This window comes from Sinocyclocheilus grahami, unplaced genomic scaffold (genome assembly GCF_001515645.1).
Source record: "Sinocyclocheilus grahami isolate Dianchi unplaced genomic scaffold, SAMN03320097.WGS_v1.1 scaffold118.1, whole genome shotgun sequence".
Lineage (NCBI taxonomy): Eukaryota > Metazoa > Chordata > Actinopteri > Cypriniformes > Cyprinidae > Sinocyclocheilus > Sinocyclocheilus grahami.
In genome coordinates, this window is record NW_015505297.1 from 558,174 (window position 1) to 583,432 (window position 25,259).

Consider the following 25,259-nt stretch of genomic DNA (forward strand, 5'->3'; position numbering starts at 1 on the left):
GTGAATAACCAGCGCTCTCTTCCACCTTCAATACCACGACTGAGGTGAGACCCTTGAGCAAGGCACCGAACCCCCAACTGCGCCCCGGGCGCCGTAGCAATATGGCTGCCCACTGCTCCGGGTGTGTGTTCGTGTGTTCACTACTGTGTGTGTGCACTTGGATGGGTTAAATGCAAAGCACAAATTCTGAGTATGGGTCACCATACTTGGCCACACTTCACTGATTTGAGTAAATTTTAGGAGGGGGTGATCCTTTTTCCTGATTCTGTTTTTAAATTTATTTATTTATTTTCTGAATCTTTTCTATACCAACTGTATACATACAAACACACACACACACACATACAATTGGTGGCTGACTAAATACTTTTTTTCCCCACTATATATATTTGTGTCTGTGCAGCTAATAAATATAAAAATATGTGGGTCAAATTGACCCCTAACACTATAGAAATAACACAGTAAAATAGAAGGGAATTATTAATATATTCATTTATTTCTTATTTATTTGATAATTTATTTGATTAATTATTCATTTATTTTTCACATATTTTATATGTTTAGTCTCTGACAAGCTACAAGAGCTTTTCTTTTTGCGTGAGTGTTTTGTGTTTTTCATAGAACCGATTTTTTGGCAAATTGCATGTAAAACCAATGTTGGTCTTATGACCCAAAACACAAAAGTTGTACCCAGTTTTTGAACACAACAGGAGGGTTAAGTTTGGCACTTACTTTTAGAAGCACTAATTATGATATAAACTTCCTAAATTTTTATGATAATCAATTTCATATCGCGTGAACACAGCTTGTAAGGTTGTTTTTTAAACATACTGTATGCCCACATTTTCACATATATGTGGAACTGAAAGGTTTCTCTAAACCGTCCTGACCATTCACTCTCTAACACACTCAAATTAAAATCAACATAAAACATATTGGCTAAAGAACAATGCTTTAAGCTCTATTGACAGTGTCTGTGACGTACTGTTGATTAGCACAGAAAATAATTTTGAATCACCAAAAACAAACAAAACAATAATTATGGTGCAAAACACAGCACTGGAATATGTTAAAATACACTGTACAGCAATGAAAGCCAGACTTAAACATGATATGTGCAAGAATATGTAAAAGAGAGAAGTTCATTCACTTAGAACAGTAATTCCACTGCTAAAATTACAACTTTACACCTCAAAAAAGTATTAATATTTTTCGATTTCAACATAAAAAAAGTTTTAAACCCTCAGAGTTTCTTCCATATGCTTTCATTGTAAGTACATTACTGTAAACATCATATTTGCTTGTTTTACAAACTGATTTGCAATTTATTATCCGTCACAGATATTGATGACCGATTTTGAACCCAAAACCTTCATTTCAGCAACTAGCAAGCTAACAGGGAATGTTTTCAGAACGTTTTGTTAAGGTGCTCTCAAAGTTATGAACAAACGGTCTTCCAGTAATGTTTACCAGAATGCCTGGTCTTTAATTACGCTAGCAAAATGTTGGAACAAAAACGTTATTTATGCATCGTTCATGGAATATTTTTCTGAAACATTTTAGTTGGACATTAGTCTAATGGTTTTTAACTCTTTGCTTGCTATTGACAGAATTTTCTAAAATTTATGAGACAGCTTCCCCGCCACTGATGAAATTTCCCTTGTTTTCACTGGTATACTGTAGGAGGCGCTATTACATATCTTCTGAAAGAGTACTGAATGTCTGGATCAAAACACGCTGAAGAAGAAGCAGAAGCAAGCAGATGCGCATGTAAAATAGTGTGATTATCAAGCATTAAATAGCATATAAATCAAAACTGCCTAAAGTTACCAAATGAAATGTCAACCCAGGAAGTGGTTTAGGACTGCCAACCTCTGGGGGTGTTGATGGACGAGATCTACTCCAGCTGTGTTTTAATAGAACTTCTTTTTTTTGACATACTGCATGTTCAGATATTCAAACAACAAAATATTCTGGGGGCCATGAAAATTTTGTGAAAATGATCAAATATTTTGGTGGTGGCTACTTCTTGTCGTAGATGGTTCAGAGAACATTCAAAGATATCATTCCTGTAATGGTTGCAAAATGATCAAATTTAACATTGCCTTAATGTTTTCTCTAATATTCACATGACCAAGAAAAACATGTAAAAAAAAAAAAAACTGGATGTTTTGAACATTCTGAGGACATTCAGAAATAACGTTTTCATAACTTAATGGGAACATTAACAAAACATTCTTAGAATATGTTTTTGTTAGATGGGTAGGATATTTTAGAGATTTCACAATTTCTAATAAATGCAAAAGTTAAAGGTTTCAAGTTATGTTCTCTCAAGTTATGTGGCACATTAAAATAGCTAATCAAATGTACTTTAATTAAGAGGCGTCATCAGTAATCACCTCTGTAAAAAAGAAGCAGTCATATTCATCGTGTATTGTTATCTTTCATTTAAGAAGGGAGAAAAAAAAATGTAATTCACAGTTACAACTCCAATTATCCTCTTGTGATAGGAGCTGTGCTGATGACCTCATGATTGACAGAATTATCACATATTGCAGCACACACTCATTTCACTGTGTAAAGTGTTTAACACGCCACGTCCCGATAAGCTCAAACCACCAGCAACCAGTCATAGAACCTCCAAACTCCTCCGCAAAAATACCCTTGACTTCATTTAACACGGACCTTGTGCTGATTGTTATCGCAGGAGAGGATGATATTCAGGAACTGGGAGGAGAGACGTGGGCTAGTTTGAGGCCCGGCCACCGTTTGTTCAGCCAGCAGGAGAGAGATTTCTCTTTTGCGTGAGATGGAGAGAGTTTGGACAAACAGTGGGACTGACAGCCCCAATCACAGTTTATCCTGCTTCACATTAAGCTAACTTGTCAACATGTGGTTTGGAGAAGAATGGCATTCTCGTCCTCGTCTCTGAGAGCGAAGCCCACCGCTGGCTTCCAGAATAATCCACTGACCCTCAGTGAGCAAATCATGAGCTGCTGAAAGCTTGCGTCAGCTCAGCCTCTAGTATTGTCTGCAGGAAATGGATTTATGGGGCGGGTTTGTTGTCGCTTGTGTCTTATGAGACAATGCAGAAGGGATGAAAACCGAGACAAGAAAGCAACAGCAAAATCATATATTGTGTTGTGTTTCAACTTATGCAATTTGAAGTCACACTCGGGACATTCTTTACAGTGTGTTAGTTGAAACTATCTATCTATCTATCTATCTATCTATCTATCTATCTATCTATCTATCTGTCTAATGTCCTATCTATCTAACTATCTATCTATCTATCTAATGTCCTATCTATCTAACTATCTATCTGTCTGTCCGTCCGTCTGTCTATCTATCTATCTGTCTGTCCTTCACCATCCATCTATCCATCCATCTATCTGTCTGTCTGCCTGTCCTTCACCATCCATCCATCTATTCGTCTATCTGTCTGTCTGTCACCATCCATCCATCCATCCGTCTATCTGTCTGTCTGTCTGTCTGTCTGTCTGTCCTTCACCATTCATCCATCTATCCATCTATCCGTCTATCTGTCACATCCATCCATCTATCCATCTATCTATCTATCTATCTATCTACCATCCATCCATCTATCCCAACCCTGAGAAGTACACTAATCATAATGGGCCTTGATTAATTTATTCCACAAATTAAAATGTCCAAGTTAATTGGGGTCTTCTTATTTCTATAAATGATTTAAAACTTATTATTCTAAAATGCTATTAATTTTTGTGTTTGTTTAATTAATGAGGAAAAACTTTGATCGCACTTTTAACTAGAAAATCACTTGTGAAAGTTACCTAATCTTTTAAATGGTAATTTAATATGAAGTTGTTTCTCCTGCACAACAATTAGCCTAAATGAAGAGTAAATGCAAATTCCATCATCTTCTTAAAATTTATCCTGAGAAAAAAAGCCTAGTATTCTCACATATAGACTTTTGACTAGTCTGGTCCACTTTGCTGCTTATTCTGAACAGGATGGCACGTGACCAATCACAGTTTGTTTTGTGTTCACTTAACATTTAGAGGCGAGTTTATCTAAATTGGATGATTTCAACAATAATAGACCAGTGTGTAAAACCCAAACTCAAACTATGGCATGTGAGTCACAGAAAACACAAAAATTCCAGAGGATTATGTAAATAAATGAAACTGAGAGCTCTAAAAGAGCAACTTCTGAACAACAAAATTTCCCCTGACTTTAAAACTTTGCGTGTCTTCATAATAAGTGTACTTCTCTTATAATCTTGCTTGTCTTTTAACAACACTCTGTGTTCCTGGCTGAGCAGTATAATATCGATTGCCAAAGCCTTTCACGTTGCACTGTGATGTGGGAGGCTCACGCTGCCCCGGATCTGTCTCATGTAGTTTAGCAGAGCACTGTAGACAAATAAATGCAATACAGACCACTGCAAATACCCAGGGAGGTAAACAGAAGACAGCGTTAATCTAATTGTATTAGGAGCTGCAGTGTCGGTTTAAAGCTTCCAGTGCAATCTATTTGATTCCATCACTGAGAAACAGCCCTGAAGAGAAGCCCCTCCGCTGTCTTGTTTGTTAAGGCTGTTTTATTAGAGAGCTTTTCCATTTACTGTCCCAGGTGAAGCACTGAGTGCATCTTTATTGCTATTTAATCATGTCCGCTGATAATCTGAGGGAGTATTTTTCATTTCAAAGGAGACAGAGTATAAAACGTTCTCTCTTTAAGACTGTACACAACAGAGAGGTTATGGGCACCTGTGTGGTGCGCGCCCCACATTCCTTCCCGCAGGCCAGAAAATCCCACATGAGATCTCTTTAATAGCTCAGAAATGGCTGATAGACAGCTATGAGATTAACTGAGAGGAGTTGAGATGCTCCTCAGATGTTTCTCCTGAGCAACCCTAGAAATCTCACATCTCCTCTGGAGTTTCAGAAGAGATCTTCAGATTTGCCAAGAAATCAAAGTATGAACTCAAAAATGTTCTGATCAGCTATTCATATTCATTTTATAGCTCTTTACTCTCACCGTATTTCAGAAATTGTCTCATTTGAGTCTATTTTAACTGAGAGCAGAGGAGATGCTCCTGGGGATGTTTCTCCTGAAGGAAAAAAACATAGAAATTGAATGTCATTTCGTGAGTTTCAGAAGCGATTTCAACTAAGATCTCAAATTGTGCTCAGATTTGACAAGAAATCAAAGTAAATGTAAAAAAAAAGATGTTTCAAAGTTGTAAATAAAACAAAGATTATTGTAGTACATTTTACAAGAAAATACTATGTCAGTTAGTTCAAATAGTCTAATTCAAACTGTCATGTTTAATTCCGTATGTTACTTGACATTTCATTGTAATTGTTATTCTTACAAAGAAATTCTTAAATTGTGTTCAGATTTGCCAATAAATCAACGTAAACATGTAAGTAATCATGTAAACAATGATTTTTCAAAGTCGTAAATAGAAATATTTGGAGAACATAAAAAAAATGAATAATAATAATAATTTTTTAATAATTAAGGATTTTTTTTCAGTGTATGGACTCAATCTCAGTATGAACTCAAACATTTCTCATTAAATTATCTGAGCTGTTATTCACATTCATTTTATAGCTCTTACTGTATTTCAGCAATTGACTAGTTATTGTCTATTTTGATTTCTTCTATGAAGAAGCATCTGAGAAAAAGCTGATACATCATCATTTGTGTCGTATCACTTGACATTCCGTACAAATGCATCACATGTAAATATGCTCACTGACAATTACACATCTACTGGTGACTTACAGATATCCGATGGTTTGGTTTCAAGGACTTCCTGCTGATTTCAAAGGTTGGTTTATGTCCACACTGAGATCATTAAGAAGCTACAAATGTTTGATAAAGCTATGCTCACACAGCGTGAACAGATAGCCGTCTTTGGTTTATCAAAGGACAAGTGAGCTACAGTAGAAGATTCATGAGTGTTGATGTGGACACGGCTCAATATTTGCATTTTGGAATATTTTATTGGTTAACACTCAATCACTTTCACAATGACAGTTCAAGAACAGAAGAGTCAATGAGGAGCCACTTACAAGCAACACGTGCCTACCATCACACAATTAAATCAGCGGAGAACATTCTGCCTTTCTCTGAGTCTTAATTTCATTTCTTCATCTGTACTTGCGTCTGTTCTTGTGTAGAGTGCTTAATTTTCTTCAGACGAACATGAAACTGAGTAGGAGACGCTCAAAACTCAGTCAACATCATTTTGTTTTCACAGAGGGAGTGATTTTTCATGAGCAAACTTTTCTCCATTTGTTTGTAAACCAAGCCATCTTTCTCCTCAAGATTTACATGCTGCAAAATTATAGCCTACTATTCTTCTGAAAACATCACTATAGGATAGCACCATATTTCATTTCCGACAGCAATGAAAACGAGGCAGTGAGGGATAGAAGTGCAGTGTGTTCAACTCCACTGTTGTTTAACAACATATGATTGCTCAGCTGACCAAAAAAAAAAAACACACACAAGGAAAAGAATAAATCAGTGGACAAAAACTCCATAAAACACTTTTGAAAGTGAGTTGTGAAAATTACATTAACTAGGACCTTTATACCTAGGACCTGTATATATATTCCATCTATAGAAATGACAAAAAGACGTTTATACAAGTGTGCTATTAGTATACTTCTTTTAAACTACACTCTAAAAAATGCTAGGTTGAATACAACCCAGTGCTGGGTAAAACAGGGACAAACCCAGCAATTGGGCTGTTTTGACCCAGCGGTTGGCTTACTACCCAGAAGGTTGGGTTAAACATTTAAACATTTAACCCAACCGCTGGGTCAAAACAACCCAGTTGCTGGGTTTGTCCCTAAAATTACATTAACTAGGACCTTTATACATATATTCCATCTATAGAAATGACAAAAAGACGTTTATACAAGTGTGCTATTAGTATACTTCTTTTAAACTACACTCTAAAAAATGCTGGGTTGAATACAACCCAGTGCTGGGTAAAACAGGGACAAACCCAGCAATTGGGCTGTTTTGACCTAGCGGTTGGGTTACTACCCAGAAGGTTGGGTTAAACATTTAAACATTTAACCCAACCGCTGGGTCAAAACAACCCAGTTGCTGGGTTTGTCCCTATTTTACCCAGCACTGGGTTGTATTCAACCCAGCATTTTTTAGAGTGCACAGTCGCATGTGTCCTTCTCAGCTGTGAACCTTCTAGCTGGTCCTCATCATTCGGCTCCTAAAGAGTTAACTGCTGCGGCAAGCCGCCGCGCGTTCCCGTGCGAGCGTCCCATTGGCTGCGCGGCGGCAGCGCGCGCCGTTAATCAGCTGCAAGAGCGGCTGAGTTCATCTTCTCGCGCGCGCTATAGGGATGCATTGCCACACACAGCAGGGCAACACAACACAACACATCAGGAGCATGCACACAGCAAACATCCCATCAGCTTTAGACATTGATCCTGGCAGCAGCACTGACAGCACCTGACCTCTGCAGCATCAGCACCAGAAGAAGAAGCTGATCGTTCCTTCTCTCAGAAACTGAAAGCAGTAGCACATCATCATCACAACAGTAGGAGGCGAGCAGATCACATCATGCACTGGACTTTCCTCGCGTACATACTTAGATCTGTTTCCTAAACCACACTGGGAATGGACAGCTGTCTCTGATCTTAATCAGCAGAGCTTTTTCAGGACACACTGGACTGATAAAAAGTTCTGTGCTCGTTTACACTAGACGGAAAGTGTAAAGCACGTGCGTTTTCTTTTTCTTTTATGGCCATTTAAAGCCTGTAGCTGTATATTCAAAAGTAAAAGACATATTATTTAATTAGTTAAAATAATATTCGGATACTTTAAGATTTTAGGTGTTAGTGCGTCACTTTATGGTAAGTTTCCTAAACTGACAATTACTAGTCAAAATTGGCTCACAAGCAGTCATAAAGACAGTTAGAGCTTTGATATATTTGGAGGATATGGTTAAATAATACGCTTTTGAGGAACTTTACACAAGCTCGGATCCGTCAGCTTGGAGCGCTTGAAACTTTTCCGCGTAAAAGCGCACAGGACGCGGCAAAGAGGCGGCCGCCTGCGAGCACCATCATCACCAACCCTCTAAAAGCAGCAGTTCTCTCCTCTGAAAGCTGAAAACAAGACGTAGAATGGCTGATGAGCTTGTTTCCATCACTAATGGGATTGTGCTGCTGTGATTTGTCGGATCGGAGGGAAGGTTGATCCACACACACTCGTTTTCTGCAGCATTGCGGTGCGCGCTCGGGGATGATCAGGATCTTCCCGGATTTCAGTGTTCAGGTGACGGCGGCGGCGGCTGCAGGTGCGGGAGCCGGTGGAGGGATGCCGGCTGCGACCAGAGTCCCGGGAGCTACTAACGGGAACCCGCAAAACCTCCAAGGCTTGACGTCTTACCAACAAAGGTACGCTGACTAGACGCAAAACATGTTTCCCCCCCCCCCACGTTTAGGGGACATTCATACTATTCATGTCATATGTGATGCGTCCATTCACATTCACCGTTAACAGGTTTATATATAAGCAATACTGAATTTCCCTGGAGGTTGCTGAAGGTGTGAACTTAGATTCCTAACATCTCAGTTTCACTGAGTTCCAGGTTTTTCTTCGTTTATCAAACACAAAACGCCACACGATATAAAGCCAGCCGTTTACTGAAGCTGTAAAGTTTTACTATGTGCCAAATTCCAGAACACACACACACACACATTTGTATAGAAAAGTCACATTGTGATTTATAGTCAATATAAATGTTTTGCATTCAAATTTATCATACAAATAAGCATCCTTTATATCATATTAAATATTCAAAGCAACTGTGATCATTATAAAACTGGTATCAACTATTTCAATGCACATAAAAGCTCCCTTCAGAACAAATGGTCTCAAATTATTCATTTAGATTGATTTCAAGTGACAACTGAATGCAAAAGCAATGCATAATTCTTATATTCAATAGTTTAAAATAGATTAGAAAAGATATTTTAAAAAAACTTTAATCTCCGAAACCGAGAAAACACCACAAAATCACATGGTGTGTGATTTAGATTTATACAGATATAAAATAAGTCTTCATAAAGTTTGTCAAATTGTTAAACAGACTTAGTATTATTAATTTTTTTCACACAAATTCACACAATCATTATCATCATCTACTAAAGCTAGGTGTTAGACTGGCGTTAATGGATGTGGATGTTCTGATTGTTAGTATATCAGCAGAATCATGTGCACACATGCTTATAGTGTCAGGTTCAATTAAACAGTCTATTTAGAGCACAACACATGGAACAGGACATTAAATGGGGTGGCTGTCAGCTCGTGACCTTGATAGGTCACAGGTTCTAATGCACATCACAAAACAGGCCTTTGTTTATGCCAACACAGATTCGTTTAGAAAAATACAAATCATATATTGAATGTGCATTAGTGCAAAAAAAATCTACTTTAACCATGCACATCTTTCTGCATTTATATCTGTATATCTAACATATGGACACTGCATATGATATATCTTTAATAAAAAAAAATCCACTCTTAGTGCTTTGACACAATACCTGTTTCAAAATAATTTAGTCTCAGATTAAATTAAGCCTCAACTTGGCATGTGAGTTCCTTTTGACAGCTGTCAATCATATCTCTCGACATGTTTATAGAAAATATGAATGCAAACATTAGCGTGCAAACGATCAAAAGGTGTCATAAAGAGATTTCTCCAATCCTTTCGTTGATGCATCAGAAACAACCTGTATATTCCGCATAAACTCAAACTATTTCCAACTACAACTGAGTGGCGTTGTTGCGCCGGCAGTAGAGGGAGATGAGAAGGAGAGAGAGTGAGGAAAAAAGCTGAAAAATGCGGACGAACATACTGGGAAGAAGCGGCTGTGTTCGAGGGGAACATCGTGATGTAAAAGCCTCTCTCCTGCACTGATTCCTGCCTTCGTTTCCTCCGCGAGGACAGCCGCCGGATCGCACGAGCGTCCCCGGGTTTCCTCTCACTTTATTGGCATGCCTTTGGATCTCAGCGTCGGCTGGTCTCGCGCTCGTCTGAACGCGTCTTAACGCACGGAGACACCCGATGGCGTTGCTTAAATGCTCCCGGTTCCGCTGTCAGCTGCTCGTCGCGTGAAATTCGGAGGAAAAAAGTGTAATTAATAATTGCAGGAAGATGGCGCCCACCAAGCCCAGCATTCAGCAAGACCCTTCCAGAAGAGAACGGTAAACGCTCGGTTTGTTGTGTGTCTGTGGAAACGCGTGCGCTGACGGTCATTTTGGACTGAGATGTGAAACTTTGCCCTTTCCGCGGGAGTGTGTGTGTGTGTGAGGTTGGGTAACAGGTATACACGCTGACAGAAGCCGTGTGTGTGTGTGTGTGTGTGTGTTTTGGTGGACAGAGGACATGACCGTTGAATGTGTTCAGCGTGTGTCGAGCTGCTGGCAGGTTTCGCGGGAAATCGGTGAACATTCGAACGCGACCATGTTGCAGCGTTGTATCCGCTCGGCGTTTGTTCTCTCGCGCATTAGGCCAATCTGAGTAAAACACACTGTTTACTGCTGTGAAGTAATGTGCGCCAGGCTGCTGTTTGAGGCAATTTCAGTGTAGATCGATGTGGATTTGAGTCCTGGATTGGATCAGAAACTCTTGATGCGGATTATAATCTGAGCAGTAAATACATTTGGAAATGACAGTTGATCACAAGACTAGTTGGTGTGTGATTGTTCGTTTAGTTTGGGTTTTTATGGACGTATCATTGAATCAGTTGTAGGTGGGTCAGTGCACTGAATCACTGAATGACCTTTTTCATTTTTGCCTTTGTGTGTATATATATACTGGAGTTTATTTTGTGGCTGTGGAGTGGTATGAGTGATTCTGAACGAATGAATGAAATGCATTTGTCCATGTTTCACTCCATCTCGAATCGCGCTCACGGAAAGCGCTTGAGAAACTGTGTCTTTTCCGCGGCTCGGTATGCTTTCAACTAATTTTTTTAGTCTCGAGAAAGACTGTACGACATTCACATTACACGATTTGACTGATTTTTACGTAGAAAGGGCGACAGCGCAGCGCATGAAAAGAAATGATCATTCATGTTTTCATAACCGCTGGACAAATTCAAAAACTAAACTAAAATTAAATCATCATTGAGAGCAAGGGGGCCCCCTGGTGTTTCGGGGGCCCTACGCAGCTTGCGTATTTTGGGTATAGGGAGGATCGGCACTGCTATTCCTTATCCATCAACTCCGCAAAGACACCATTTCAAGCCTGCAGTTGAGTTGTTATGCACCACTACTATATACCAACTCACCTGCTCCAGCCTGTTTTGCTCATTTCTGTCAATAAAGCCTGTAGCATCTCTACATCTGAGCTGAGGTGTGTGATTGTTCTTTTAGTTTGGGTTTTTATGGACGTATCATTGAATCAGTTGTAGGTGGGTCAGTGCACTGAATCACTGAATGACCTTTTTCATTTTTGCCTTTGTGTGTATATATATATACTGGAGTTTATTTTGTGGCTGTGGAGTGGTATGAGTGATTCTGAACGAATGAATGAAATGCATTTGTCCATGTTTCACTCCATCTTGAATCACGCTCACGGAAAGCGCTTGAGAAACTGTGTCTTTTCCGCGGCTCGGGATGCTTTCAACTAATTTTTTTAGTCTCGAGAAAGACTGTACGACATTCACATTACACGATTTGACTGATTTTTACGTAGAAAGGGCGACAGCGCAGCGCATGAAAAGAAATGATCATTCATGTTTTCATAACCGCTGGACAAATTCAAAAACTAAACTAAAATTAAATCATCATTGAGAGCAAGGGGGCCCCCTGGTGTTTCGGGGGCCCTACGCAGCTTGCGTATTTTGGGTATAGGGAGGATCAGCTCTGCTCACTGTATATGATGATATTGAAATTCTTTAAATGATTCTAATTTAAAGGGATAATTCATCCAAAAATGAAAATTCTGTCATCATTTACTCACTCTCATGTTGTTCTTAACCTGTATGATTTAATTTCTTCTGTTCAACACAAAAGAATATATTTAAAAAAAAAACAGTTGCTGGTAGCCATTGACTTCCATGGTATGGAAAAAATACTATGGAAATTATTTTTGGTTACCAAGGTTCAACGTTTTCAACAGAAAAAAAATTAATTAATACAGGTTTGGAACAACATGAGTGTGAGTAAATGATGAAAGAATCTTAATTTTTGGATGACTTATCCCTTTAAGATAATTTTAAACTGTTTGAAACCAGCATACAATATCACTGTAACTGGATGTTTGATTGTGACAACTAGCCCCGGTTTCCCCTGTAGTGATTGCTGACTTGGCTCTACTCACTGTATATGATGATATTGAAATTCTTAAAATGATTCTAATTTAAAGGGATAATTCATCCAAAAATTCTGTCATCATTTACTCACTCTCATGTTGTTCTTAACCTGTATGATTTTATTTCTTCTGTTCAACACAAAATAATATATTTAAAAAAAAACAGTTGCTGGTAGCCATTGACTTCCATGGTATGGAAAAAATACTATGGAAATTATTTTTGGTTACCAAGGTTCAATGTTTTCAACAGAAAAAAAAAAAATTAATACAGGTTTGGAACAACATGAGTGTGAGTAAATGATGAAAGAATCTTAATTTTTGGATGACTTATCCCTTTAAGATAATTTTAAACTGTTTGAAACCAGCATACAATATCACTGTAACTGGATGTTTGATTGTGACAACTAGCCCCGGTTTCCCCTGTAGTGATTGCTGACTTCTCTATATATTTCAAAGGACTGTAGGTAGTACATACGTGCCTTTTTATGCCAGAGAGAAGAAATCAGAGATGATCGTGCTCTAGGCGGCTAAAGTGTTGCTTCTTAATGTCACAGGTTTTGTTATGGTTTGCGGCTGCAGTAAAACCCGAGCTCCCCTTCTACGCGTTTAATGTCCACAGTGGTTTTAAGACCTTCATTTAGTATCTGGCTCTAAAGACAGATGTTCTGCCCGCTGACTCCCATCTGCTTCTTTGGTTTGGCTGTGCCGCGATCATCTAATACTAGCAGCAGCAAGCGTTGCCCTTTACTCGCCCCCTCTAGTGTTCCAGCAGCACTTCTGAGCCCGAACAAACTCCACAGTGCTTCCAAAATACATGTGTAATCCTTCTCTATATGCATTGGCAAAGAAAATGGATTTAAACACATTGCATACTTGGATATGTGTTTGGATTTACGCATATTTGCACAATGGCTTTATCATTTTGATTTAAAGATGTTGCCACTTTTCTCTACATTGAAAACTTGTGTTACATTTAGATGCAAGATGGTTTTTCCATTGCTGTATTTAGGACTGGAAATTCAGAACAGATACACATTATACAGTTAAGCTAGGTTTTTCCTGAATAATACAATATATAGCAAATCTCAACTGCTTGATTGTTTGTATATCACTGCAAAATGTAAACTACATTATCATCCACCAGTATATTTATATAGTACTTTATCCGCATAGATACAGTATTCTCACAAAAGCAATATATACTATATAGCAAATCTCAACTGCATGACTGACTATATTGTCACAAACTGTAAATTATGTTATTGATGTTGTACATCCAACTTTATCCACTTACATACAGTATGTAAAGCGATTATATAATATATAACTAATCTCAACTTTTTGATGGTTCATCACAAAATGTAAACTATATTATTGGCCAGCATTATATTTATAAAGAACATCTAACTTTTCAATGCATGCAAAAAGATACGTGTATATAAAGAACACACACGTATACAAACACAAATCTCAACTGCTTGATATATGCGTGTGTGTGTGTGTGTGTATATATATATATATATATATATATATATATATATATATATATATAAAAAAATTCTTATAAAGCAGTGATGCAGTGATCTGCACCTGCATGTCCCTCGTAGCCAATCCTGAGTTTTGCGTGCAAAATTACTTTCGATTATTCTTGTTCGGCAGAGGAGCCGCTAGAAGACAGAGCTCACATGACTTGACACAGACCGCCCTCGCACGTAACCGTAATACCCGCTGCACACCCTGATAAATAAATTTCGTGCCGCATATGCTCGGTAGCCCACCTGTCACTTTAAGCGAATGTCATAGCTGTGATTTGGCTGTAAATGGAGGTAAGCCCCCATCACCTCCACTCACAAAGGAGCTACAGCACGCCGAGGTATTTTCTCTATAGCATTCCTTACGCATGTCGTCACCTAAAGAAGCCCCCTTTGCGGGGATTTACTGACTGCTTTTGTGCCGGCGTTTTCCCAGGCTTATCATCGGGTACACTCATCTAAAGCTGCACCGCAGGACGCTGTGTCAGCCACTTCTGTGTCTCCTGCCACTTCCTGTGCTTTGACGTACCAAAGACAAACTTTTTGAATCGATAATATATCTGTCCGTGTGTGGTGTGTAATGGAGTAACAGTAGGTCTTTCGTCAGGGAAAGGCTAAAATTAGCTCACAGTCCTGACAAATGAAGGCCTTTCCAGCAGCAGACTGTGGGAAAAGGTCAGATTGCTTATTGATACTGTACAGCACAATAGCCATCAGCTAAAGTAAACACACGCAAAATCTCAGAGCTTTTGCAAGAGTAAAGAGTATTTTTGAGGGACATATGATACACTTGTGTTATATTTACCAGTATTTTAGAGGGCAGTAAAACTATCAAATGGGTAGTTCAGAGTCTCATTGGATTCTTACTGGATGAGCTGCATTTGAAAGTGCTGTTAAATGCAATATATACACATTTGTGACTGTACACACTATATTATATTTGCTTGACAAGTTTATACAGCCTACAGTTAGATTAATGTGTACAATTTACAATTAACTCTAAATCTATTTATCTGTCTGTCTATCCATCTATCTATCTTTCTATCGTTCTATCATTCCATGTTCTATCGGTTGTTCTGTCATTCTATAGGCTAGATCCATCCATCCATCCATCCATCCATCCATCCATCCATCCATCCATCCATCCATCCATCCATCCATCCATCCATCCATCCATCCATCCATCCATCCATCCATCCATCCATCCATCCATCCATCCATCCATCCATCCATCCATCCAGAATTAACTCTCAATTTACATGAATCACTTGAAAACCCTGAGTATTTTCCATCTGTTTTATTAAAGCAGCTGTATACCACAAACAAGCATTTTCATTGCCTCTTAATGATTTACAAACTAAGCTCAGGGGTTCACATTTGAAAGATTGGTTTTGGCAAGAGCGATAGAAATTCAATTTTTGCTTATGAACATGTGAGCCGTGTTTACGACATAACCGTGTATATGCCGACATCGAGAGCACTCCTCTGCCTTTCAGACGGTACTCGGAGAGCAGAAACATATAGGACAGCTTTCTATGGAACAGAAAACAACTTTCCAGAAAGTGTACTTGAAATAGTTGAGGTTTTGTGAGGTCACATCCATTTTTTCCCCCTCTCTCTCCCATGTTATTTCATGGTTGTGTGGCTCTCTTCTTTTTAATTCTTTTCATCTCATTGTAGCCCCCCGTGTTTGAAAGTCTAGGTCAATAAGGATGGGCACATTGCGAATTTCATGATCTGTGTAGTGGAACAAATTGAAAGCAAAGCCTATATCAATCACATTGAAGGCAGGGTTAATTGTTCCTGCTTCACAAGAACTGTGGACAGATAAAGGCGTAATGAAACACTTATGCCTCTGATGTGGGCACTCCTCAGGATGAAATGATAGAAAACAAAACAAATGTTTACTCGTATAGTAACTTTGGTGCAAAAGTCAAAGAATGAGAAACACACTTTGATGTGTGTGTCCTTGAAAAAGCCTGATTTATTCCACTTGCATTCTGTGCCCTTCAAATTTCGTTATGTCATGATTTTTCCTGCATTGCATTATGGGTAATCTCTCATTCTTACAGGAGAGTCTCGATTTGAGCACAAAACAGCAGATATGTGCTGCATTGTGATCTTGGTTTGCTTGTATCATTGATGCTAGGGGTGGGCGCTATACCGGTATGAAAGTGACTACCGGTATTATGTTGCTCCATGATATGGATTTTGCTATACCGTGGATACCGTTATATATTCATAAACTAAAATTTCACATTTATATAGTTTTGTTCAATTTGGTACACTTTGCAAATTTGAACACAAATGATGATTAAAAAGTCAAGGCTGAATGTTTTTGTCCTCTGTGTGCAATGCCGTACTACACAGGCATTAGTAATCAAATACATTTACAGACAAAATTAATAGAGCACAAATCGCCTACTCCAGTGGTTCCCAAACTGAGGGGTGCAGCAAGGCTGAGGGATAGTGTACAATCAGCAGATTATTTTGCAAAAGAAACCTCTGCAGGGTGATAAAGACTACACTGTGTAATTTTCCCGCTTATCATGCGGCCACTTGTCTGATAAGTAAATAATTGAGCGCAAAATATTAATTTGACATTTGAATTACCTCAATATGACTCGCAGTACATGCTTGAGCGCTCCGTTATCAGTTGTAGTAGTTGTGGTTGCATCAATAACAGACCACTAGATGGCGCGATTGAAGAATCAGAGTTGTATTGCAGGCAGCCATGTAGAAATATAAATGAATGATGCATGGTTCTGCTCTAAGCATGAAAATTTCAAGTTTGTGAAAGGCCTTCCAGTGCCAGGTAAACATAAAGCAGATTATGAATATACTTAAGATTCACAAATACCAAAACAACGTGTCTACACCAGACGTGAGCGGCGCAATTTGACAAAAGCAAATAGAACCCACTTCACTGCTGTGGATGCGGCGTGACGCGACACAACAAATCCATGACAGAAAACTGATGCCCCATTCTATTTCTGACGAACTCCAGCACTCTGACACAAAGAAAGAACCATTGCAAATATTCATGAGAGAATCATGAAAAAATAGTTTCCTCAAAAATAGAAAATTAGAAAATCGCAACTTTTCATTTTCCGTCGGTCTTAGTACACATTGTAACTACTAGGGCTGTCCAAATTTTTTTTCGAATTTAGAATATTCGTCGCATTTAAAATAAAAATCCACATTCGAATGCAAAAACGTTGCATTCGAATTTTAGGTGTGCGTCAGGCAGCCTTATCAGTGGCGCACGAGATGCGATGACGATGTAAGTGTCGTTGCATTTGAATGTTTTTGTTAGTCTATCCAGTTGAACCCACTAGATGCGTTCACACAGAACGCATATTTATCACATTTTCTAGAGGGACATCTATAACCGTTACACTCGCGTCTCGCACAAGAGAGACGCGTGTTTAGAAAGCCATGTAAAATTAATGTGTAAGTTCAACTTTTTAAAAACATGTCTTAAGACTTTATGGCGAGGTTTCCCCATCCCACTGCATCTCATGTTTTTAAATGAAGAAAGTATTTTTGTGATTGGTTTTCAGTCCTTTGTATTAAACTATACATACATGCATGATTCTGTTTTGTTTCTAATTGGTTAAGCAATTTTCATTATATAAGGTTTATAAACCTTATTTTAAACATTATGCACTTTTTTCAAAGATAGTCCTGTTATTTTATTATGCTTTGAAGAAACGTGCATAATATTTTGTTCGATGCGCCCTCTTGTGGCCTCAGGAGAGAAGCCAAAAGCTTTTCCCCCCCCAACTGAAATTATGCTGTTTAAATTCGAATATAATTTGAATATTGATAATATAAGTACAAAATTCGAATTTAGTTTTTCAGCCATTTTAACAGCCCTAATAACTACAGAAGAGTCAAGTTTTAAATAGGAAAAATATAGAAACTCTTTGGTCATTTTTGAGCGAGATGCTAGCGGTCTAATCAGATTCAATGATCTATGCTAAGCTACAGCTAAAAGTGCTATCGCCAGACCCTGAGATCGGCTGAATGGATTCGAAAACGGTAAAACTCAACTGTTTAACTCTAGGGGAGTTAGAAAATGAGCCTATTTTCAAAAATAGTGAAGTGTTCCTTTAAGTAGAGGATCTTAGCTTGCTTGGATCACAGATTGCTTTCTTTGAATTGTTTACTTGCATATTTATTGCATAAACCCTGAATGAAATGGTAAACTGCAGAAATTCGTAATGAAACAAATCGCAAACGTGTGCATGCATACTTAAGCATGCTCGGGTTGGGTCATGCATGCATACAGCTTGTGCGCATACTCAGACACACGTGTATGTATATTATATATACGTTCTCAGTATTTAGTTAATTGAACTCTAAAGTCCATGACAGCTATCGCAACACAGTGGGTAATTCTGAAAATTAATGAGAATGATAATTCTTAAAAGACTGTTCCAGACTTTGCCCAAACTCATTAACTAAATCTCTCATTTAAATACATTCTAAAGACTTTCGGGAAAAAGAGAGAGGGGGAAAAACATTATTGCTATGTAAGCATTAACCCGATTTGAAAATGCTGAGATGCAGAATTTAGTGGAAGACTGGAAGTCTATCAGTCTGTATTCTCAAATTGAAATCCTGCACTAAACTCATCTATCTGCTATAATACCGGACGATAAACCTGGTCACATGGTGAAGGAAAACAATCCATTGCCTCAGCCGGTTTATTTGTCCGGGGTATAAATTTAGTTTTCGAGTTGTTGATCTTTGTTTACTGTAAATCCTCTGTGACCCTCACATGTAAGCAGATATCTTCCTTTGGCATTAAACCACAATAGTTATATGAAAACCTCAAAACCAAATTCAATTTTGTGATATTTATTCAGTGAAGCTGTAAGTAATGTGTTTTTTCCTCTGTTTGTGTATAGGTAAAACTGTTCACATGGCCACAAAGTGAACTTTTCAGTGGGTAAAAGACACTGTGACATATAGAAACATTTTTACAGTTACATTTTTATAGAACATAATGCTTTATTAAGTTATTATAAAGATTCCCCTTAATAAAGTAAGTTATACACTGGAGAAAAATGAGGCAAGAAACATCAAATTAAAACATGAAAGATGAAAGACTGAAATGGTTTTGTTGTAAAACATTCCAATAATCTTTGTTTTATTTACAACTTCAAAATAATTTTTACAGTGCGTTTTAAATAAAATATGCTAATGTAATATGGAGTTGGGAAACGTTTTACATGATAACAGTTTCCTTTGCTTGACTTGGAGAAATGTGTCTTAGTCTAGCCTAGCATGTTATCCTTCCAGTGCTGATGATGTTGAAGTTTTACAGAGGCTTTGTAGAGCTCCTGATAACTAAAGCTTAACTTTTTTGCTGTTCTCGTCAACTGATTGTGCCAGTTAGAGTTTTCATTTCATATTTGACTCATTCCCTCTTTCTCTCCACAGATTACTTCTCAACTTCCTCTCCTTTGTATTAAACTATACATACATGCATGATTCTGTTTTGTTTCTAATTGGTTAAGCAATTTTCATTATATAAGGTTTATAAACCTTATTTTAAACATTATGCACTTTTTTCAAAGATAGTCCTGTTATTTTATTATGCTTTGAAGAAACGTGCATAATATTTTGTTCGATGCGCCCTCTTGTGGCCTCAGGAGAGAAGCCAAAAGCTTTTCCCCCCCCAACTGAAATTATGCTGTTTAAATTCGAATATAATTTGAATATTGATAATATAAGTACAAAATTCGAATTTAGTTTTTCAGCCATTTTAACAGCCCTAATAACTACAGAAGAGTCAAGTTTTAAATAGGAAAAATATAGAAACTCTTTGGTCATTTTTGAGCGAGATGCTAGCGGTCTAATCAGATTCAATGATCTATGCTAAGCTACAGCTAAAAGTGCTATCGCCAGACCCTGAGATCGGCTGAATGGATTCGAAAACGGTAAAACTCAACTGTTTAACTCTAGGGGAGTTAGAAAATGAGCCTATTTTCAAAAATAGTGAAGTGTTCCTTTAAGTAGAGGATCTTAGCTTGCTTGGATCACAGATTGCTTTCTTTGAATTGTTTACTTGCATATTTATTGCATAAACCCTGAATGAAATGGTAAACTGCAGAAATTCGTAATGAAACAAATCGCAAACGTGTGCATGCATACTTAAGCATGCTCGGGTTGGGTCATGCATGCATACAGCTTGTGCGCATACTCAGACACACGTGTATGTATATTATATATACGTTCTCAGTATTTAGTTAATTGAACTCTAAAGTCCATGACAGCTATCGCAACACAGTGGGTAATTCTGAAAATTAATGAGAATGATAATTCTTAAAAGACTGTTCCAGACTTTGCCCAAACTAATTAACTAAATCTCTAATTTAAATACATTCTAAAGACTTTCAGGAAAAAAGAGAGGGGGGAAGAACATTATTGCTATGTAAGCATTAACCCGATTTGAAAATGCTGAGATGCAGAATTTAGTGGAAGACTGGAAGTCTATCAGTCTGTATTCTCAAATTGAAATCCTGCACTAAACTCATCTATCTGCTATAATACCGGACGATAAACCTGGTCACATGGTGAAGGAAAACAATCCATTGCCTCAGCCGGTTTATTTGTCCGGGGTATAAATTTAGTTTTCGAGTTGTTGATCTTTGTTTACTGTAAATCCTCTGTGACCCTCACATGTAAGCAGATATCTTCCTTTGGCATTAAACCACAATAGTTATATGAAAACCTCAAAACCAAATTCAATTTTGTGATATTTATTCAGTGAAGCTGTAAGTAATGTGTTTTTTCCTCTGTTTGTGTATAGGTAAAACTGTTCACATGGCCACAAAGTGAACTTTTCAGTGGGTAAAAGACACTGTGACATATAGAAACATTTTTACAGTTACATTTTTATAGAACATAATGCTTTATTAAGTTATTATAAAGATTCCCCTTAATAAAGTAAGTTATACACTGGAGAAAAATGAGGCAAGAAACATCAAATTAAAACATGAAAGATGAAAGACTGAAATGGTTTTGTTGTAAAACATTCCAATAATCTTTGTTTTATTTACAACTTCAAAATAATTTTTACAGTGCGTTTTAAATAAAATATGCTAATGTAATATGGAGTTGGGAAACGTTTTACATGATAACAGTTTCCTTTGCTTGACTTGGAGAAATGTGTCTTAGTCTAGCCTAGCATGTTATCCTTCCAGTGCTGATGATGTTGAAGTTTTACAGAGGCTTTGTAGAGCTCCTGATAACTAAAGCTTAACTTTTTTGCTGTTCTCGTCAACTGATTGTGCCAGTTAGAGTTTTCATTTCATATTTGACTCATTCCCTCTTTCTCTCCACAGATTACTTCTCAACTTCCTCTGTTCTATGCAGTTCTCTTCTGTCTTTACCTAAGAGCCAGAAACTGAAATACTTTACCTTAGAGACAGAAGAAGTGTCAGTGGTTAAAAATGTGGATAATCGAAAGGTTGGGGCTTGGCGGTCAGGTCTGCGGAGGGGTGGGAATGAACGCGGGGAATTGGAGATCCGCTCAGGTCGTGATCTCGGTCCAGTATCGATGTCAACCCTCGTTTCTGTGTTGCCACAGGGATCTGATAACTAGAACTGGCAAATTTTGGATTTAAAAAAAGAGTGCTTTTTATTTGACTGCTAAAATCTTGTGGAAACATGCGTGTGTTAAACAGATAATTCACCCAAAAATGGAAATTATGTCATGATTTACTGAACTTCAGGCCCCACTTTATATTGAGTGGCCTTAACTACTATATACCTACATCAAAAATTAAGTACAATGTACTTATTGTGTTCATATTGTATTGCAAAACACTTTTGCTGCTATTGAGGTGGGATACGGGTAAGGTTAGGGACAGGTTTGGTGGTCTGGGTAGGTTTAAGGGTGGGTTAAGGTGTAAGGGATGGGTCAACAGTGTAATTATAAATGTAATTACAGAAATTAATTACAGATGTAATTACATGCAGGTATTTTAAAAATAAGTACAATGTAAAAACATGTATGTACACAATAAGTGCATTGTACCAAATTATTAATTTAAATGTAAGTACATAGTTGTTAAGGCCACTTAATATAAAGTGGGTCGCAACTTCATGTTGGTCCAAACCTGTATGAGGTTCTTTCTTCTGTAGATGGGAAAAGGAGCTGTTTAGCAGCTGTTGTCCAATACTATGTAAGTGAACAGTAGTCCATACGACTTCTGCTCTATATTTGAACTCTTCTGAAGCCATACAACACTGTGATGAGAATATTTTTTCAGTCTGTCCATCACACAAAGCTATCATATAATTTAGAATATAGCTCCGTTGTCAACAGGTTTTATGCATTGTTTATGGAGCTTTTTGCCTTTTTTGGAGCTTGAGAGCCTCAATCAACATTCACTTTCATTGTATTAATAATAGAATAGAATAGAATATAGAATACTAGGCATACCAAAAGAAAGGATTATAATAAAATAATATAAAATGAACATGTGTTTGAATTTTTACTATATTATATTTGAATATTTTGAAGTGGATAGTTCATCTGAGAAATCAACCCCCTGGAGCCCCAAATAGCGTAGTGTGAAGATGACAGGAAGTGCTGTATTGGCAGTTAAGATGTTGGACTTGCTCAGCCTGTGGTCAGACTAAGTCTTCGAGCGAGTGAGCGACTGAGAGAAGGAGAGAGCGAGTGAGAGAGAGGATGGAAAGTGTGCTCCAGGCCAGGACTGAGGGAGCCTCTGGCTCAGTGCGAGTGCTGAGATCTTCCTCTGAACTCTTCTCTCCACTGTCAGATGTGTGTCTCGACCAGCAGTCTTGATTTACCCCTTCAGTGCCCACTCAAACCCGTCTGAGAAATCCCCACAGAGCGCGCACCTCTCCGAATCACTGCAGTGCATCAAAAAAAAAGTAATAAACTCATATTAGCTGTCTGTCTGTGAGGAGCGGATGTTAAACTTGTGTGTCCAGGAAGTTAGTTGTGTACAAATGTTTATGCTTTTTTTTATTGCGGCAGGTTTCAGACTGTCTCCATTTGTTTGCAAAGCTTTTTTAAAGAGGCCATATCCTACACTTTTTTTCGTTAAAGACTGCACCATTTTTTTTTTTTTTTACTGTATTCCACCATGAAGACTTCTAAATAACCACAAATTTCCATAAATGCTCTGAATGGATTAAGTGTGTTTGCATAGTTTAGCAAATTTCCCATTATGACTTCTTTAAAAGCAACATGAAACGAAAATCGACCATAAAATGTACTATATCCTCATTTTATTGTGCAGTTTTCATATTTCAATTAAAACAATGTTTCATAATCTTTCATAACGTTCCAGTCAAAATTTGTTTTATGTTGAATTTAACTAATGATCATTACTATTTTTATATATTGTATTATTATATGTTATTATATATTTTTATTTAAAATATATATATTTTTTTTATGTTTAATATTCAGTTATCTTGAAAAATGTAAATAGTTTGAGTAATTTAGTCTGACTGCTGCAGTTTTTTTAGCATCAGCTGATATTTATATAATTTTGCCATTTTTTTATGTTTATACATTTCTTGAATTCATTAATCTTAGAAAATTGAAGTAGTTTGAGTAATTTAGTCTGACTGTCAGATTCATTTTGCATCAGCTGATTTTGGTATAATTTTGTAATTTTTTGTTTAATTACATTATTCTTGAATTCATTAATCTCAGAAAATTGAGTAATTTAGTGTGACTGCCACAATTTCTTTTTTTGCATTCCGCTGAATTTCGAGTATAAAGCCCGCAGACATGCGGCAGAGAGATGCGTCACGAGCAAATGGTGAAGGGTTAAAAGAAATCAGTGGGGGACGGAGCTGTGTGTCAATATTTGGACAGTTACTGTGTAGCGCAGCAGATGAACGCAGCATCTGCTGTGTGCGGGAGGGTTTCTGGATGAGTGTGAACGGAGAGGGGGGTGGGTTATTGTGAAGGCTGGCACACAGTATGAGCCCAGACACATTCCACAGGAAGTCCTGCGATTCCGCTGGCGTGCGCTCCCGCTATTCATCATAAATATTTAAGCAATATCATACCCCAACCATGCCCCAGTCATTTTGCCAAGCGAGGGGAAAACATTTAGCTTTCTCTTTCTCCCGCTCTCTGATACCTTGTAAATTATTTTTCATGCTGCAAATGTCCGTGTATTTATTTTTCCATGAGCTGCATCATTAGATATAACAAGAATAATCTTAAAAATCTCACTTCAGCAATGTATAATCTGACGCTTCACTTCAAAGCCAGACTGTTTACCATATCAAGGCGATGCTGTCAGAGAGTATCTCTCTATGCTTGTTTACTATGAAATTGGCAAAATTGTCAGGAATGGAAACAGAGAACATTTTTGTTAAGTTGTGATGCTCATTAAAATGGATCTTCTCTCTCCCCCATGGCCTTGTGCTCGCACTAATGTTCTGCCGAGACCGTTTCCAGACACTTGCAGCATTTTGTATTCCTCCGTCTCGGTTTAACCCTCGCGCGTGCATATATTGTCCTTCCCTGTGATGTGAATCCGTTAATGAGTTCTCTGACAAATACAGTAATGGCCTTTCACTTCCGCATTTGGTGTGGGGAAAGAGAAAATGCTGAGATGCAGAATTTAGTGGAAGACTGGAAGTCTATCAGTCTGTATTCTCAAATTGAAATCCTGCACTAAACTCATCTATCTGCTATAATACCGGACGATAAACCTGGTCACATGGTGAAGGAAAACAATCCATTGCCTCAGCCGGTTTATTTGTCCGGGGTATAAATTTAGTTTTCGAGTTGTTGATCTTTGTTTACTGTAAATCCTCTGTGACCCTCACATGTAAGCAGATATCTTCCTTTGGCATTAAACCACAATAGTTATATGAAAACCTCAAAACCAAATTCAATTTTGTGATATTTATTCAGTGAAGCTGTAAGTAATGTGTTTTTTCCTCTGTTTGTGTATAGGTAAAACTGTTCACATGGCCACAAAGTGAACTTTTCAGTGGGTAAAAGACACTGTGACATATAGAAACATTTTTACAGTTACATTTTTATAGAACATAATGCTTTATTAAGTTATTATAAAGATTCCCCTTAATAAAGTAAGTTATACACTGGAGAAAAATGAGGCAAGAAACATCAAATTAAAACATGAAAGATGAAAGACTGAAATGGTTTTGTTTTAAAACATTCCAATAATCTTTGTTTTATTTACAACTTCAAAATAATTTTTACAGTGCGTTTTAAATAAAATATGCTAATGTAATATGGAGTTGGGAAACGTTTTACATGATAACAGTTTCCTTTGCTTGACTTGGAGAAATGTGTCTTAGTCTAGCCTAGCATGTTATCCTTCCAGTGCTGA

The 25,259-nt window shown here is 37.6% G+C and overlaps 1 protein-coding gene across 1 annotated transcript in view; it reads left to right on the forward strand.

Annotated features, from left to right (window-relative positions):
* The first annotated feature begins 8,152 nt into the window (after positions 1-8,152).
* The window catches only part of LOC107589658 (neuronal PAS domain-containing protein 3-like), a 181,871-nt gene continuing 164,764 nt past the window's right edge, over positions 8,153-25,259 (forward strand). The window contains exon 1 of the mRNA XM_016278161.1: positions 8,153-8,426. Within this exon, the coding sequence (XP_016133647.1) occupies positions 8,272-8,426 (155 nt within the window). The 5' untranslated portion in view covers positions 8,153-8,271. The remainder of the gene's footprint in view (positions 8,427-25,259) is intronic.